This window comes from Triplophysa dalaica, chromosome 19, assembly GCF_015846415.1.
Source record: "Triplophysa dalaica isolate WHDGS20190420 chromosome 19, ASM1584641v1, whole genome shotgun sequence".
NCBI classification, from domain to species: domain Eukaryota; kingdom Metazoa; phylum Chordata; class Actinopteri; order Cypriniformes; family Nemacheilidae; genus Triplophysa; species Triplophysa dalaica.
In genome coordinates, this window is record NC_079560.1 from 1,013,587 (window position 1) to 1,025,678 (window position 12,092).

At 39.4% G+C, this 12,092-nt stretch overlaps 1 protein-coding gene across 1 annotated transcript in view; it reads right to left on the minus strand.

The window, feature by feature from the left end:
- Positions 1–6,688, minus strand: part of LOC130407602 (WD repeat-containing protein 7) — a 63,634-nt gene extending 56,946 nt beyond the window's left edge. The window contains 14 exon segments of the mRNA XM_056730649.1: positions 28–248; positions 325–573; positions 660–807; positions 3,498–3,574; positions 3,577–3,599; positions 3,849–3,994; positions 4,164–4,264; positions 4,267–4,282; positions 4,402–4,478; positions 5,027–5,201; positions 5,287–5,365; positions 5,455–5,561; positions 5,646–5,817; positions 6,609–6,688. Of these exon segments, the coding sequence (XP_056586627.1) occupies positions 28–248; positions 325–573; positions 660–807; positions 3,498–3,574; positions 3,577–3,599; positions 3,849–3,994; positions 4,164–4,264; positions 4,267–4,282; positions 4,402–4,478; positions 5,027–5,201; positions 5,287–5,365; positions 5,455–5,561; positions 5,646–5,817; positions 6,609–6,688 (1,671 nt within the window).
- Between the last annotated feature and the right edge of the window lie 5,404 nt (positions 6,689–12,092).

The window sequence follows — 12,092 nt, forward strand, 5'->3', positions numbered from 1 at the left end:
TTTTAATTTGACACACATGAAACTTACGCTGCAGTTTTCAGGAGGCACGATCAGCTGTGTGATTTCTCCCCCGTGAACGCAGAAGATGTGCTTCATCTCGCCTGTGAAAATGTCCCAGATGATGACAGAGAAGTCCACACCTCCGGACACCAGCGAGCGCTGATCGTAGCGTGGAGACACCTGATGTGGGTACAGCAAACACGTGACCTTGTGTCTGTGACCTCTGAGGGTTCGATGAGGAGGCCATCCTGCACACAAACAGACGAATACATGAAGAAGCGTACTAGTGTAGATGAGAGGTCTTGTGTTGATTCTCATGAGCACCTCTGCGCAGCATGTGTTCTCCCTGCAGGAGCTGAACGATGGCCGTCTGAGTGGCAGGAACAAGTATTATGCTTCCGTCCTCACGGCCGCACACCAGCCGACCCTGAGAGGGGATGTACACGCTGGCCGTCACCTTGATGGGATCATTGGAGCTGGGCAGAACGCTCAACTGGTCAATGATGCCGGCCGGAGATGGAGTCAGCTTATCAAAGGCCTCCTGGAGACTGATGCTGGCCGACACCTGCAGCTCTGAGAGAAAATATATATGATGTGTGGGACAAACAATGTCTTTATGTAGTAGATTGGACACTAGGGGGCAGTGCTGAGTCCCGTACCTTCAGTGGATGAGAGCGGCGGTAAGGGAGATGTTTCCGGAATGCTCCACAACGTCAGTCTCCCGGCAGAATCTCCTTGAATCAGTAGCTTGTGGAAGGGTTCCCTCCGGCCATAAAAGAATCGGGTGACCGGTGGACAGATCAGGAGCTGTGAGGACGCACACAGAAACATCAAAAACACATCTGCAAATCATCACAGCATCAGAGAAAGTCACTCACTACAAGACACACGCTGAAAAACACCCAGTGCCCGACGGCACCAGTCTCTGTGAACCGCATCTCTGTATGATTTAAACATGAGCATCTATTTCCTGTGAGAAGGGAAATGATGCAGAATCATGACTGAGACACGACAGACGTTTGAGTCATGACACAAACAAAACAACACAATATGAACACAGGGTGAATTGTGTTTTTTTATTTTAAGACTAGGCTAATGTTCAAGTTAAAACTTTGTAAATAAAAGAGTCAGTTTGTGTGGTAGAACCACTAAAACGGTAAAAGACAGCTTAGATAATAAACCACTATTATTATTAATCATATTAAGTTTTTTTTCAGCTTCTATGACTGTGTTCAAGACAAAAATATATGTTTAATTAATAAAAAATAAGATTTTTTTAAACACAAAATTTGTATTTACTTGATTAAAAACTTTTCAAGTGTATTTCTTTCAAAAATATAACCGTGTGTGTGTGTGTGTCAACTGTGTATGATAAACTTGTTGTGCTTTCATATATTCGGAGCGTGATGTATTGAATATAGTGCAAAGCTTTCATTCAGAGAAAACCACACAATCACACGTGACAACATGCTACACGCCTGCACACTCCAAACCAAAAAGAAACGAACAGAAAGATCCCCGATTAAAAAACTATAAATGAAAAATGTGCCACGTCCCAGCTACTGGCCCTAATAACACTATAATATTTCATTAATTATTTAAATATTTTTTTCAATAATATTCAATTCAATATTTGAAAGTAATATATTCGTCAAATTTTAAAAGATAAGTAAAAATATTCTTTGCTTTTCAATCATTTTAATAATATGGCTGAAAAAGCAAATCAAAGACTCATAAATGTTAGTATAAAAAAGCAACTTGTTTTCTGAGCTGTTTACCAGCATACTAGATCTGTCAGATTCATCCGTTTGCATGCGATCTGATGCGGCAGCGAGTGTGAAGAAGCTCAGGGATGCCGCATGCTTCTTCAACAGGTGAAGACGGATGAGGGGACTCAATGATTGGCCGATTTAGTGGGAGGAGCATGAGACCTGGCGAATTAAAGTGATTCTTCAAAGACAGCGAGATGGAGGCAGAAACGCCAGACACTTAAAGACATCCAATCAGATTCACTGATTCAAAGCTACGTTTGTCAATGACAGGTTTCCCACTCTGTTCAACCAATGAAACTGCATGATTCTTTTAGAGATTTATAGATAAGAATATCAAGTTGTTTAAATTCAGTCACGAATCAATCGTTCAGATAAATTGTAATGTTAGAATATAAAGCCAAGAATAACTGAGAGAATATGACAAACCATCATTCAAAAGTTGTTAGGTCACCCTACACAGACATTTTAATGACACTTTGATTTAAAGTGACAGTTCACCCAAAAATAAAAATTCTGTCATCATTTACTCACCCAATTGTCATGTCAAGCCTGTATGAAGTTCTTTCTTCAGCAGAACACTAAAGAAGATATTTTGAATAATGTTGTTAGCTGGACCCATTCACTTGCATTGGTTTTGTGTCAATAAAATGGGGGCCAGTTATTTTCGGTTACCACCTTTCTTCAAAATATCTTTTTTTGTGTTCTGCGGAAAAAATAAACTCAAAGATTTAAAATTTCAAGATTATATAAAATTTTTGGGTCCACTTTAAGGGTGCTTAAATGTTTAAAATGATTTATGCAGACAAAATTCACTTCTGGTAAAAAAAAGATTTCATTAAAAAACAAAAATGTTTTTTAAATGGATGACTTAGACTGAATAGATGAAAACTCAAGCTTGAGCTTACAAAGATGATGAAACATTGAAATACATAATAGTTTCATTTGTGTTATTCTAAATGTGAAAAAATTATAATAATCTATGACCCTGAACTTTTGAAAAATAGTGTTATTAGTGTGTATCAAATATGCAAATGTAATGTTTTAAAGATTTTTTATGTATATATTTTTTTCATATTTGTATTAGAGTGGGAACCCTGTTATAATAACAACCGTAGAAAAACCTTAACATGTGATGTTATTAACATATAATTTCGATTCACAGGTTTGAATTGTCTGATTATAATAGTCACTATGATCAATTTATGAAATCCCTATTTAGTGACTGGATGTCTGGGGCATATTTATGCATCTAGAGCGCCCCCCGCTGGCGTGTCTGCGTCTGTCAGCTGGGCTTACTGGTGCCTCTAGAGGCCGTTGGCTGTATTGCAATTCAGGAGTGTAGAGCTCCGCATCACAACCGCTGTCAGGTAGACACACCACAACACACTGCCCCTGCCACACCTCCTCCAACTGGGAGGGGCAAGGGCCGGAGTTGAGGGGAGGGGTCAACAACAGACAAAAGAGCAAATCATAAATAAACAAAACACACACATAAAATGCTGTACAAACACATAAACAGACTAGACTAGGACCAGACTACTGAGAAATATTACAGACACAAATTTAACACAAATCTGCTAAACATCAATTTACTGCATTTATTATAAAGAACCATGAAAGTGAAAAATCGCTTTTATTTCATTTTTTGCAAAGCCGTGTCAGCTTCTATGTCTATGCTCATGGTGACAAACGTGTTTAATAACATAAACAATATTAATTTCTGACCTGTTTGTCAATGCTGTCCGCTATACTGTACACCAGCGGTGGAATGGAGCCTTCTGTGGTTTTCCCAACACTACTGCGAAATGTTCACTCGCCGGGAGACAACTGTGACACACACAGGTATGAGGTCTGAGTATGACGTCATTTGTTGCAAGTTTGTGTTTGCATTGTCATGTTGACAGAGTGTAAGTGTGTGATCATGTGTACAGTAATTGGTGATGGTGTGTAAATGTGCGATTGTTATTTGGTCACATGTAGATCATTTGGGTTTAATATAGCGTTGTAAGTGTGTTGGTAGTTTGCAAGTGCGCTTTTGTTTGTTGGTAATTGTGTGTATGTAGGTGTTGTTGTCACCTGGGTGGTAGTTTGTAAATGTGGCTGCAGCCATCTTCAGTCCATATGATGACTTTATCTGCAGCGATGAACTCGCCTCCAGACCACGACTGACCGCTCTCACTTGGAACAGAACACAGCAGAGAGAAATCGCCAGAGTCAAACACCTGTAACACACACAACACAACATCAGTTAGTCATACAGAAGAACATACAAACACACACACACGCTTACACTTAGACAACACCACCAGCATCATACATGCAAACACATGCACACGCACAAACAAACGGACTGACACATACTCACACGCACAAATACACACACACACTTACTCTCCAGTATTTGGAGCACACCACCAGCAGTGAGAGTTGTGTGAATGTGCAGAATGAGATACTCTGACAGCCCTGACAGTAGATGGGCTTTGACTCTTCTCAAACACTGGATCCAGATCCTGCTGAACACACACACATACAGAATGAACACACACATGGGCATGGATCTCTGGAGACTCACACCATGAGCATGGTGTTTTAAATCAGAAGTTTAAATGAAGACTAGCGTGATTCTCACCTGCATCCGGCTGACTTCTGCTGTGATGATCCACACCTTCAGAATCCCAGTGACAGATACGGCAACCACTGTGTCCTCTTAAACACACATGACATGAGATGCATTATGGGTCATTTAAATGGTGAAAATACAAAACAGTGTCACAGAAGTATGTGACTTTTATTTTTATTCTGCCATAAATACACCACCTATAACCACAGAAAAAAAATAAGAGACCATTTTCAAAATGATAGCATTTCACGTGTTGAGGTAAAATGTTTCATCCTGTGAACTGCTAACAGTATTTCTCCCAAACTTCAAATAAAAACATTGTTTCCATCTGCATTTATTGGCACCTCAAATACGTCAAAGAAAACAAGTTCAGATTCACTTTTAAGCAACACAACAGTCATATTTCATTCATTATGTCATGTTTTTTAGAAAAGTAAAATAAATATTTATTTTAATAACCTGGATTTTTATGACAGTTTTCATGTGTGTTGTCAAGTGGTCAGTCTTTCACATTGCTGTTGGATGACTTAATGTCACTCCTGAGGTTTGATTTTGTTGAAATATTTGTCTGTATCTTTGCAACACGTGTGGTTTATGACGTATAAAAAGCGTCTCATATCAGAGCGGGAGTTACCCTGCGTGCGGTGCGAGTGAATGACGCTCATTGAACTGATCCAGTCTGGGGAAATCTTGGACACGAGCGAGTACAGAACCTCCAGGCTGGTGGCATCCACGACTAGGATTTCTGGGTAATGGCCATGGCACAGGAGACGGCCCTCTCTCTGTGTTCCGATGGTGAACTGATAAAACTGTTGAAACACAAGAGATTTATTCACATCTAAATACTGTAAGATGTTCTCTGTGATTCATGAGGTGTAGTCTTGAGAAAGTTACCTGTATACCGGTGTGAGCACAGGCCAACTTTGTGAACTCGATACAACGGCCGTCGCTGACATCCCATAAACACATTTCCCTTTGAGAAACACACACAATTAACACAACATTCTACAGGTTCACATGTTTATTTTCCACGCTCTCTCTTTCACACACTCTCTCTCTCACCCGTTCTCGGAGGTGCTGACGAGGTATTGTTTATCACTGCTGGCGCTGGCTTTAGAGAGGCAGGTGACGGACGCCGTGTGTCCGAACAGGAGAGCGCGTGGATTAATCTAAACACACAGTCACACACAAAAAGTGTCACTAAACATTCATGAACGCTCATGCAGAAGAGGACAGTGAGTGTGACCTCTGACCTCCAGCTCCGGGGTCATGTCCCAGATGCAGATCTGTCCGTCATGGCAGCCGGTGATGATGGTGCTCAGATCGTCCATCACCAGCAGACTGGAGATACAGTGAGTGGGAGCATTTCGGCCCCACAGAACTATGGGTAACACCAGACTGTTTCCTGACATGTTCTCTGTGATACTGAAGAGAGAGAGAGAAATCAATCAAACAGTGTGTTACACTTGATTCACAGGCTGTGTTTAGTATGACACACTAATTTATTTCTGTAGTATGCATCCTACTTACACAATATGAATTTTATTATGAATTGCAGCTTTTGGCGGATTTAAGTTTATAGTGAAGCCGTACATTAGTACTATTAAAGGCCAAACATCTGTCAGGAAATTGAAAATAAAGTAATGATCTACAGTAAAGACTAACTGATCAAAATCTTTTAACATTAATTCTTACAGCAGACACTTTGATCAGAACTTACAAATGTTATTCACTTCAGTATGACTCGGAGAGCCAATATGCGTCATACTTGACTTAACACAACACTGTATGTGATCTCTATGTTGCTTTAAATGAAAATGAAAAAAGCCATCAGAATTCAAGAGTTACATAACATAGAAGCGTTCAATAGTACTCCGACGCAATCTATCTGTGTGCGCCGGTCCAATAAAATCCAACAACAGAGCCCTTCAATGTTTCAACATACATAATATGACAACAAAGCAGGATTTGTTCAGCGATACAGATATAAAAACATTTATTGGGTATTTTAAAGAGTCCCAGAGAGAGTTACACAAGTGACCATTCAACACAACCAAATTCTGGCACAAACTGATTTTAACTTACTTTAAAATATCTAATATAGATCATTGAAAATACATCTAAAAACACAATACATTACAAATTCAGAATGCACAAAAACTAACGCAGTTATGAAAACGAAAATTTTCATATCCACACAAAAAGACTCACTTTACCTGAAATGTTTACGTCTCTTCTGAGAAAACCTGAACCTGCGAAACACACGTTTAATCTTCACCAAATGAATCAACTTCATTCTGAAATGATTCTTCTGCAGATTTACAAAAAATATGATATGTTCCCAATGCTGCCGTGTCTCTCTCTCTGTGTGTCTGTGTGAAACTCTCCCAACATGACAGCAGACTGATCAAAGCCTTTCACAGAAATCAATGATTGTTCTTCCAAACATACACACACACACACACAGACACAGACACAGCACATGTGCGCAACCACTGATCTCAAATCAGTTCCCTAAAATCATTCTGCAACTCAACATAAACATCAGCCCAATACATCAGCTCGACTCTTCACATCTCGTCACTCACTTTCATAAAACACAACATATATTCATATAACACAATATTTAACTAACAAACTCTGAAGGGACAAACATCACATACAGTTCTCATGAAGAGATTATATTTAACACACTGATGTTAAAACAACACAGACACCGGCAGGTTAACACTGAGATGACACCACAACAAACAGTGTTCAGTGACTTTCATCATCACACAAACCTCATGATATCCAGTGTATATTGTGTGGGGGATTGTCCATGTTGTCAATAATAAGTAATATAGTGTGTTTGTGTGTTCGTTTTCAACTTAATAAGCGTGTATGATGCCACTGTGTGTATATATTATTGTGGTTGTGCTGTTTCGGTTGTATACGTTGAAAGTGTTTGTGTGTATTGTGTATGTCTGAATGGTGTTGTTGTGTGTATGATGTCAGTGTGTATATAATGTGTGTATTGACCTCAGGCCCGTTCATTTCTCTTCATCATCTTCATTATCATCATCATCAGACAGCGCGCGCGAGTCTATGTCCACTCGTGTTGGATTGTGTGTCGGTGTGTTTGTGTGCTTTACTTACCTTAACGTGTTTTTACTGTTTCATGTTCATTCAGTCGCTGTTTTAATTAAAATATCGCAGCAGCGACGCGCGTTGATTCCGCAGCGGCTCAGTGATCAGCTGACAGGACACACGCTCTGCGTCATTGCGTCACGCGGTGACGTCACCACCGGGGTTTGCGTTCCACAGGAAGCTCATTATAACTCATTTTAAGACACTGTTAATGTAGTTAAAATGAACATATGTTTAATGTTTAACTATCGAGGTTGTTATGCGTTGTTTTTTGTGTCAATAAAGGCTTTTATATAATCATTAATTATTATATTATTATAATAATTGATTTTTAGTTGATTTATATGTTACGAAGTCACATATGCGTGACTAAAATTGCAGTTGTTTTAGCAAAATGTAATTTGTTATTATACATATGAGATTGTGTACTATATAAAACGTTTACAATCCTGTGCTGTGACAAAAAAATAGGATAGATAAAATCGTAAAAATACTAAAATATGCTAAATTATTACAAAGCCTCGATAACAGAACTTTAATCTGAATTCGCGTTTAACTGGTTTGGGGAGAATCACGCGGGATCGCTTCAGGCCGGAGAACTGCAGGTGGGAATCCAGAGATAATCAACCCCTTGGTGAATACTAGAAAACCATGTATGAGTCTCTTTACTTTTCTAAGAATAATATTAATTGTATATATTCTTATTTAGTTAGTTGCTTTGTAAATGTTCAAAAGTATTTTGTTTGTTTGTTGTTTTATTGTGTGTAGATTTATATATACACATGCATACTTATGTATGCTTAGAATTGAATTATGGTAATGTGTGTATTTTTTTATATATATATTTGTGTTCCCCATTTGAGTTTGCAAATTAATGCTGTTTAAATAAAAAAAACTGCAGGTGGGAGGAGTTAACGCCACAAACTGCAAATGGGAGGAGCTTATGCATCAAGTAGGCTGGATTTTCACGCGCACTAAATGACATTTTCGTCGAAGTTACAATTTTTTGTTTGACAATTTGACAAAATGCATCAAATGAATATACAATAAAGCGAAAACGAAACGGAACGATTTTTATGAGCAAAGCACTTTTTAGTCCAACGGAAATTTAATCTTACGTAAAGATACGGCCAGTATGGCATAATAAAAGCTTTAACAAATAAACACCCAGCAACGCAAATGTCTTTACATTATAAAACAATTATGCATTTTCTTGTATTTTAATTTCAGAAACCACACATTCTCTAATCCACGGAGGTTTCTATTTATGTTACCAATTATTAAAATGATCATTCACAATCATACGTTGCACTTCCACGTGAGTTAGGTCGAGGCTTTGGTTTGGGGAGGGGTTATTTTTATACAAAAACACAAATCTTCCTCCATCCATACTTTTTTTTATTTTTATGGCTTCGCAGAATATTTGTGATGTCCGTTGTCCCCCTTTGATTGTGTTTTATACCTTTGATAAAACAACTGTTGTGTGTGGACATTGAGTTTATCCAGCAGGGGGCAGTAAAAATGATGTATGGGGCGTTGAAAAAGGCTGTTAAAAAAAGAAAAATGTGCATTTCTGTAGCTGTAATGGGTACTCAATAAAGTGACCATCGAGAATTTTGGCCTTCTCGGGTCTCCATTTTGTTAGTATCCCAAGATACTACACAAACTGTGGATCATGAACCAATATTGAACCAATACTACAACACACAACATTGAATTAACCAATCAAACCTCTGGAGGTTGGCCAACCCACTTGTGGCTGACCCGCCCATCTGCAGCTGACCCCGACCCTCGTTTATACATAACTCCAATCAGACGCGTTTCGTTTCTGTTTACATTAATCATCAGAGTAGAATATGATCCAGTGTTAATTACACCGGTGTCTCATCTCTGCTGTTGTTCAGTGTGGTGAGATTACCAGAGGAACACGTGAAAGTCTTTAAAGTTCTTCAGGAACTAAAAGAGACTTCAACAACTTTCTTGAGAATATTAATAGCACATCGGAGAACCATTAAAATGTCTATTATTATTATGTGTCAGGTACAGTGTAGTACGTTAATAAAGCTGAACAAATAAATATAACTGATACATGTAACGGTTCAAGGTGTTAAATGTTATGCCTTTAAATTATATATGTGATTACGTTAGAATACATTCATGCTCTATATTACTAATAATAAATAAGATTACATTTACATTTTGCAGACACTTTTATCCAAAGCGACTTACAGTGCACTTATTACAGGGACAATCCCCCTGGAGCAACATGGAGTAAAGTGTCTTGCTCAAGGACACACTGGTGGTGGCTGCTGGGATGGAACCAGCAACCTTTGATTTACCAGTTCAGTGGTTTAACCCACTAGACCACCATCTCACACAGATTACCAATTACAGACCATTATATAAAACAACTTTTGGTCGATTTCAAAATACTTTTTAAAGATAACGTCTCGTTAAGGCTGTAAAATAAAAAGTACCATGAAATAGAAATAATATAAGTTTTAAAATTGTATTGCAATTGTCCTTAAACAAAGAAAACAAACATTAGGAGATTCAACGTTATCTGCTTGGTAGAGTATTATCAAATAAAAGCATTAAAATGTTGAGGAGAACATAAACAGAAACTGCAAATGACAAAAAACAACAAACGCTTGATTGTGAAACTGCCCCCTCAATATTACAAAACAAAACATATAGCATTCAGTTTTTCAGAAGAATCCTTTTTACTGTACATAGTTATTGGACGAACTATGAATCAAACATAGTTTATTGATACTTGTGATTTAACTGATAAGATCATCAGAGGAGAAATGTTACATTTAACACTGACCCATGGATAAAGTCCTTCAGTAAACTTGTGTGTGACAGTAAACACACTGATCAGATCATCAGACACGAGGAGAACACAGTGAGAATCTGTTCACTAAAAGAATAACATTGGTTGAGCTGTTGAAATAAAAATATTTTCACATCCACAGTACAAACTCCCAAAATTGTCCATCAAAAATGTTAAATATCTTAGTGTGAAAGTGGGAGGAGTTTATTCAAACCACACCTTAAGATTCCACCCGCGGACCCAGCGGCTGGAACGAGATTGCTCTACTCACTGCATATCGCCGGGGACTTAATCCCAAACTTCAACAACAACAGGCTATACTTGATGACTCCGTAGGCCTAGAAGGTTTCATGCTAAAGGCACAACACACCTCACAACATCTATCCGAGGTCATCCCAAAGAAAGAATCTCTCATTGACAACTTGCCTGCCAGTGATTTCCCAGCACCAGAAGCCATGCAAATGGATCGATTTCATCTCACCACCATGGAACACCAACGCCGCCTTCAATAAAAGCTGTGCCTATACTGTGAAGAATATGATCAACAACTACAAACCTGCCCTGTTCGTCCTCCACGCCCGGCGGTGAGTGCCATCTATGTCAACTCTATGATTAACAATCCACGATATCATGATGCTCTGTTCATTTACACCTCTCAATTTTTCTCAGTGAGAATCCTTGTCGATTCTGGTTCTTCAGGAAATTTTATTTCATCTCACCTATTAACCATTTACAATATTCCACGAAAGAACAGTACCACACACTATCAAATCACAACAATTCAGGGAAAACCTCTAGCCAACGGACTACACTGGGAGAGTCCAGAATTGACCCTTCGTATCGGCTGCCTTCATGAAGAAACTTACTCCTTTCTAGTACTAGTCGAATCGGTGGTAGATGTTGTCCTGGGACGTTCCTGGTTGGTGAAACACCAACCTAACATTCGGTGGAGTACGGGAGAAATTGACCAGTGGAGTGACTACTGCATCCAGCACTGCCTACCTTCACGTCCCAAATCCTCCCAACGCATGGCAATCCTGGGATCTTTTTGTTTGTATCATAATCTGGTCCCTCTACGATGACATCCGAACCGCCACAGAAGAGGAACCTGCTCCGCTGGGAGGACTCGATTCAAACATCTCCAGGATCTGGTCACCCAGGCAGGCAACAAACCCTCTAACACCACGAGGGAAGGTATTGCTGGCCCAACATGGCCCAAGATATTGCCCGATTTGTTAGTGGATGCTCAGTCTGTGCCATGATCTCTACTCCTCGTTGTCTCCCTGAGGGCAAACTGATACCAATACCTATTCCACGCAGGCACTGGTCCCATCTCGGAGAGGACTTTCCTTCTTCCAATGGCTTCATCACTATCCTCGTAGTAGTAGACAGATTCTACTACAAACTTATCCCGCTGAAAGGTCTACATACAGCCCTAGATACTGCACCGAGGACCACAGTTCATTTCCAGGGTTATGCGTGAATTCTTCAAACAAATGGGAGTGTCAGTAAGTCTGTCATCTGGATTCCACCCACATACGAACGGCCAGACAGAACGAAAAATTCTAGAAGTGGGGCACTACCTCAGGGCCTACTGTCATGACCATCAGAACAGCTGGAACCAATACCTTCCTTGGGCTGAGTATGCACAAAATTCTCTCCGACAGGAGTCTACCAGACTCACACCCTTCCAGGGCATACTCAACCACCAACCATCAATATTCCCATGGACAAG